Consider the following 6,680-nt stretch of genomic DNA (forward strand, 5'->3'; position numbering starts at 1 on the left):
CGGTTGAAATTTTACAATCGACCATCTTCATTAGCTTACGATGCGGGTACTTAGTTCAATTGGTCTAGACTGTATTTGGGGGGGGTGGTGGTTGTTAGGATTTGCATTATACTGCAATCGCATTCACCTCCACCTCCCTTTTTTGTAAAACGAACGCATGAGTGGCCTCATATAATATACAAATAACCTTGTTTCAACATGCTATTTATCACCACCCGCTCATAATGCCGCTAGAATGCGAGTCCGAGCGGATGTGTTAATAAGTTGTGGGATCCCTCTTCTTTTGGAGCTACATCTATCTGCAGTTGCATCATGATTCTGATTATCACAATACCAACACTCCACATTGTCTGATATAGATGGTTACTGGCCGCTCAAATCCTCGCCCCCAAGCAATTATCTATTTTTAATTCAGCGGATTTGTTCTTGATTCGACGCGGCCTCACCGGAACGACCTTGCTCCCTCGACTCTATATCCAGCTCTCTTTCTGCACTACGCGGGAAACAAGCTTCATCGCCCTTTTACATCCTGTGTGATACTCGCATAGAATTGCTTCAGGTTTTACCTCAAGTGTGACTGAATATCATGCATTCGATCCTCGCCATATCGCTCGTCCTATCACTCGCCCTCTTCTCCACAGCGGCGCTAAACCCCTGCTCGTTCGCGACAAACGATATGTCTCTAACAGAAGCCCAACTGATACAAATTGCTCCGCAATCAAAATCCTGCGACGACGCTCCAGCAAAGGGAGAATGTGCTACGGCAAAGACAGCCGCCGACTCCATCTCCCAATCTTTCAATACATACAACGTCACCAATAAAGCCGAACAAGTCGCAATCCTCAGCCTGATGGCCTTTGAAAGTAACGATTTCAAGTACAACAAGAACCATTTCCCCGGTATACTGGGACAAGGCAGTAAGTTCACCCGAAACCCACTGCACTCGGCCAGACCGTGAAGAACTTTATAGTAACTTAAAATTATATAACAGCGCGCAATATGCAATCTCCCGCCTTCAATAAGAAATATGCGAAGAGCATTCCCGAGCTGAAAAGTAGATTTTATTTCGTGGAGAATATTCCCGCAGATCTACTTGACTTGTTGCGTGAGAATAAAACTTATGATTTCGGTTCTGGTGCTTGGTTCCTGACTACGTACTGCTCGAAGGAAGTGCGTTCTGCGCTACAGGATGGATCTGAGAAGGGGTGGAAAAATTATATCACAATTCGAGGAGTTTCAGGTGTGATTTGCTGTATCTGGCTCCTCGTGGAGTCAGTGATCTGGGTTTCTATCTAATAAAATTTGTTTATATGTAGTTCAAAACGAAAGAGTTGTTGAATCATACAATATCTTATCACTCTCAGCAGTCCAATTACCACGCCCTTCTCGCCTCCTCAACCTTGTCTTCCTTATGTCCATTTCCTTGGTACAGTACCCTTTAGCATAAACCTCCATTTACATTTCAACAAGGATCTTTTTCTACCATAACCCTGATAGTCAGGCTCCGGGCAACGAGTATAAACCAAAGGCGTGATTTCGGCCTTGCTGTCTCTTTCTGGGAAGCCGAGAAATCTCAAACACTTTTAAGTGGAAGTTAGATTTTTTCTATGCAGACTGCAATAGTATTTTCACAGAACACGTTGTGAAATTCAAAAGCCTTATTTCTCACCAACCAGAAAGATATGAGCCTGCTATTAGGTTAGCAGCTTCTTCATTGGGTGAGGCAATCAAAACGACACGCGTCAATTCAGATCTAATCGACGCTGGCAGGAATACCGCTGTTTCGCCACTCCGGCCTGCCAACTTGCACTAAAAATGATGTTTCTGCTATCGATATTCATTATTGCAACGATCAACAACTTGAGACGTGGACATGCAATAGTTTGGAGATGTGAGACTGGATACACAATATGGAAGCAGTCCAGGGTGCTCAGAGGCTAGGTATCTGAACAACTGGAGCAATAAGGTTTAATTTTGGAAATGATGATTTTGGTCCAAGATTACGGCTAGGTTGCTGTGATGAGAAGCTAGTGCAGATCAGGAACCAAGCCGCACCGCCAAATTTGACTCCGAGGTACAGTAGTATGTAGTCGTAAAAGTAGATTTCATTTTCACTGACCCCTCGCAAAGTTGATTTCCCAACTAGACCAAAATACGAATCCGTATCCAGCCTAGTGGGTTCTTGTTTAGAATCCAACTTTGCGAGGGGTCAGTGTAAATGAAATCTACTACTACTGTATATGAAACCCACAACTATATCTCAGTAAGTCCACATGTAGAGTTTTCGACTCTATGAACTCAGAACCTTACCAAAGCCTTTCGTGGCCTGATTAGACTTTGTCGAACTGAGGGGTGGTATTTTACCACTAAGGACAAGGTTATTCATCAAGTACCCATTCCCTCTTTGTCTCTGTATGGTAAACGGGGTACGCTCGGCATACCAGCGTTGTAACACGCTAGGAACGACTCCTGAGATCTGATAACACTTCAACAGCAAGATCCAGATAGAACAATCAATGCATCTCAATGGGACACCTCAATACTAGCACATACCAGTATCCGTCAATCCGACAGACTTTTTAAATTGTGAGGGGCAGTACTAAATCATTTGACTAGCCAGGTTAGACTCGTGTACCTCGGAATTTTGTAGAATGAAGATTCGAGCGAGCTAACTCTATAATTTTCAATCTTAGATTCACAATTATCTTGGGCTTTTAAAGTGACGGTCTTAAAATGGTCCTGAGATGAGCCAATAGCCCTGACTATTCCATCCAATTCAGACTGGTTGCTTGAGTATGTACATAAAAAGACCATCGTTTAGCAGTGACAAATGTCCCCTGGACCCAGATTACTTCCAAAGGATCCCTGTAATGCGTGGGACTCGAGCGACGCATCAGTTGAGAATATGCCCAAGGAAAGTCGGACGCTGTTGGTGTCGGTCCATGGGCTTACCTGGACCTACAGTTTGTATATTCCCAAAATCCGAGTATTTGACTTGGTCCATGGGCGCAATTCGGTTGGGGTGCCCAGATGAAATGGCCTCTTCAGATTGTCTTTGTTGGCACGCTCTTCGTACCGTCACGGATTCGTCTGTGGTGCTCTTTGAGGGCATTGGACACGTATGACCTGGCTGAGGGGCTACTGCCGACTGGAAGCCGTTAGTAAAAGTGGAATCCAATGAGCTCACTTGATTTGACTTGGCCCTGGAACGCCGGCCGCATGCGCATGAGTTGTGACAGTGTTTGAATATCCCGATATGAACCTACATCTCGCATGAGTAACTGCTTCTAATCATCTCCGATCGTTCGGTTCACTGTGCTCATGTGTCTCTTCAGATCTGATCTTCTTCCGAACGATCTGTCGCACTCCTTGCACGGGTAGTTGTACTTCCATTGAAGATTATGCATCTTTTGGTGCTCCGTGCAGTGGGAGCGTCTGTTGAACTTGATGCCACACAAGGGACACTCAAGGCCACTAGCGGAAAGGGGTTTTTAGGGTGGACTATGACTTCTTATACCTGTCCTTGGGACAGGCTCTCTGATTGTCTCACTAGGAGCAATCTGAGACTGAGCACCATCAACTTCAACGTGTACGTTTGGTCTACTGTACTGGTGCGGTTGTATCCGGTCTTCTTCCATACAATTTCTAGGTAGGATAAATTTGACGGGACAGGATCACTTTAAACAGTCATAGCGCTTGTGCAAAGAAAATCTCACTTAGGTGACAGGTCTTCATTGCTTGATCGTGCAAAGCGATTGAGAACCTTTTAACACTTACTTAGAAAAGGTGATACTGTTTATCCCCGAGATAACCCGAGATGAGCGGATGCGAAACCGTGAATTTGTGTTCGGTTCGGTGTGTTGAATGGTGGTTGTGAAAACAAAGCTGCAGGAGGCCAAAAAGGACGCAGAAACGATGGATGTCGGCTCGAGAAGCAATGTCTTCAGGGCCTGCAGAAATGGGTAGCTAAGTTATACTTGGAAAACGGTCAGCGAACGTGTAAACATCACCTACATGCTAGCCGTTGAGTTTCCTGCGGGCGCGCGCGGTTACCCGTGTTTGTAAACGACATCAACTCCGCACTACATAGCATGATGATGATGATGATGATGATGATGATGATGATGATGATGATGATGATGATGATGATGATGATGATGATGATGATGATGATGATGATGATGATGATGATGATGATGATGATGATGATGAATTCATTTGCCCGATGTAGCTCGCTCCAAATACAACTACATAGCATGACTACTCGCTTTATTCCTTCGATTAAAAGAGCATAAAAAAAGCTTAAGTCTGCTCTGTTGCTTATTCCTGGAAGTCTATAACTTCCGTGTCCGTGTATGTGATCGTACAATACAGCCCCCTTTGGTAGTGATGAAAGATCGAAAGCATTTTTCCCGTGCCCGGGCACTCACGCGAGAGCTAGAGCGGGCACTGGATAACTTTCAACCAGCCCTTGCCTCAACCACATCGCGAGCCATGCCGGCGGCTGGTGTCCTTGGACCCGCGTTCGAATGTGACCATGCCCGGAGGTCGACTGCCCCATCTCCAGAGATGATGTCTACTCAGGATCTCAATCAAGACAAGGGTGATTCAGAATATTCAAAATCTGGTAGGTCAATCCGGCAAGCATTGTGCATCATTTCACTATGTATTTATTTTGACTATTCTTCTTGACAACAGATGCACGGGATGGTGGACAACCCTCATTGGCGGATTCTGTCGACGAGGCTGCGGAATGGCTCGAGCAATTTTGTCGTGTGTGAGTTGTAGAAGGGGTGGGCAGGGCCAATGAGATACAGTACTGGGGATTATGTACTCTGCCATGCTACCAACGTTGGGCTCGTGCGGTATCGAATTTACAGAGAGAGAGGAGACTGTCGGTAGCGACCAGATGACCTTGGAGCTCTTCGATACGAGAACTCAATCCAACACATCAAACGAAAAAATACATTTTTGCGTTGGTCGTAGCCTTGAATCGTGCTTCTATTTGGCCTTCAGAATGTCATCCTGATGTCGCTTTGTCTCCGACTTCGAAACACCACAGTGGCCGGCGTTCCAGGAAAGAATCCAGTGCGTTGTATGGATGCCGCGGGAGACGATAGCGCTTTTTTTTAATACATACTGTATTGACTTTTCATCTGCGTATACGTTACATCCTCACACCGCGACCTTTGGCTCTCAGGCCCATCTACGAGTTCCTGGGAGTATCAGCCCTGGGAATGCGCATCTTGACCCCAGCAGTGTCAGGGATATACATGGAGTATACAGGATGTTTGAAGAAATGATCTGCGGGACCCCACATGGTTCATATGGGTTCCCCTAAACGCGAGGAAGCCTGTTCCTTTTGCTTCCTCGCGCTACGTCTTGTATCTAGAGTCGACTATAGCTTTCCTTAATGTTGATTATTCATCTACGTATACGTGAGACCCTCACAACGAGGTTGTTAATTCTCGGGAGCTGTGGTCACATTTTATAGGAATATGCATGAAGTCGCGAATGAAACCCCGCGTAGATGAATCTAGGTTCATAGTACGGCCCGTATCGATGGCCTCAGATGATGTCAGCTTCGAATATGAGACGCTGAGTATGAGGTATGGAATACAACTGTACGTGAGATATCAATCCCACGGGCTTTCATCAGCAAAGCCACGTATATAGAATTATTTACATCAAGTGATCTCTTAGCTTCTTGCCCATGTCATATCAATTTCTTGTTTCAAATTCCCAGCCTTTTTCGAACTGGCCCGACCACAGATCCTGAACCTCATCGCGGGTATCCTCGGTGACGTCTTCCCATTCTCCGTCCATCACTTCTAGCATACCAGCGTCTACAATGTCAAACTCATGACCAGCCCAGTCGCCCTTGGTCAGATATTCTCCTCCCGGAATGCCGGTTGAGCTTTCTGACGACCAAGAGATACGCATCAGAACAATGTGGCCGAGGGTGATTCCACATTGCAACTTTGCCTCTAACACATATTGACTGGTGGTCAAGTTCCTCAAGACTCGATTTTTGCGATTGACAGATTCTTGTGTGGCCGAGGGAGTCGCCGTCTCCTCTTCTTCGTAAGACCATTGTTCAAAGTCTTCCTGAACGACACCGTAGCTGAGAGATTTTGGTGTTACATCGCTCTCAGCGTAGATGTGTAGGTCGTCTTGTTGAATCGAGGCAGGGAGATCGGTCGGATTTAAGTAATCCCCAATACAGATGAGTCGATTGCCAGCCCACTCGTTTTCAATCAGGTCACACAGAATGTTGGGCCACGACGAAAAAAGCAACTCTGACAGCTTTCCGCCAAAATCCTGCGTTGTGTACTCGCGTCTGGATGGAGAAACCACCAGCCAGTATTGGCCCATCGTTTGTTTCTTCAAATAAAGGATAGAACGAATCTCTAGATTGTGGAGTGGGTCCGTTACTGTAGAAGTTGAGAGCAAAGCTGAATGCTCCGGAAAGGTGCGGTTAGAGGCAGCGGAAGGCGGTATTTGTGGATTGGATGAATTGTAATTTGGCCGGTCTGGTGAAGCGCTTCCTTGACCTTTATATGTTGAACGCACTCCAGTTGTAACTTTCACTAAATAGCTCCTAGGAATGCCATAGAAATCTCCCGTATTCAGCCCGTCGGTCGCGTAGATCATATGTGACATTTCATGGATGCATGAGT

General features: G+C 45.8%; 4 protein-coding genes across 4 annotated transcripts; 2 read left to right on the forward strand and 2 right to left on the reverse strand.

Annotated features, from left to right (window-relative positions):
* Window positions 1-586: 586 nt before the first annotated feature.
* N7506_005505 (uncharacterized protein) lies at window positions 587-1,296 on the forward strand (the record flags this gene model as incomplete). Its single annotated transcript, XM_056954799.1, has 2 exons — window positions 587-917; window positions 992-1,296. 2 exons carry the CDS (start codon window positions 587-589, stop codon window positions 1,294-1,296), a joined length of 636 nt encoding a protein of 211 aa, XP_056813688.1.
* A 2,710-nt stretch (window positions 1,297-4,006) lies between these two features.
* On the reverse strand, window positions 4,007-4,258 carry N7506_005506 (uncharacterized protein; the record flags this gene model as incomplete). The annotated part of the gene is made up of 1 exon (XM_056954800.1): window positions 4,007-4,258. One exon carries the CDS (start codon window positions 4,256-4,258, stop codon window positions 4,007-4,009), a length of 252 nt encoding a protein of 83 aa, XP_056813689.1.
* Window positions 4,259-4,494: 236 nt separating this feature from the next.
* On the forward strand, window positions 4,495-4,781 carry N7506_005507 (uncharacterized protein; the record flags this gene model as incomplete). Its single annotated transcript, XM_056954801.1, has 2 exons — window positions 4,495-4,627; window positions 4,699-4,781. The coding sequence occupies 2 exons, from the start codon at window positions 4,495-4,497 to the stop codon at window positions 4,779-4,781; spliced, it is 216 nt and encodes a 71-aa protein (XP_056813690.1).
* Window positions 4,782-5,721: 940 nt separating this feature from the next.
* On the reverse strand, window positions 5,722-6,375 carry N7506_005508 (uncharacterized protein; the record flags this gene model as incomplete). The annotated part of the gene is made up of 1 exon (XM_056954802.1): window positions 5,722-6,375. The coding sequence occupies one exon, from the start codon at window positions 6,373-6,375 to the stop codon at window positions 5,722-5,724; it is 654 nt and encodes a 217-aa protein (XP_056813691.1).
* Between the last annotated feature and the right edge of the window lie 305 nt (window positions 6,376-6,680).

Source organism: Penicillium brevicompactum (genome assembly GCF_028827555.1).
Source record: "Penicillium brevicompactum strain IBT 35665 chromosome Unknown utg000003l_segment0_segment0, whole genome shotgun sequence".
Lineage (NCBI taxonomy): Eukaryota > Fungi > Ascomycota > Eurotiomycetes > Eurotiales > Aspergillaceae > Penicillium > Penicillium brevicompactum.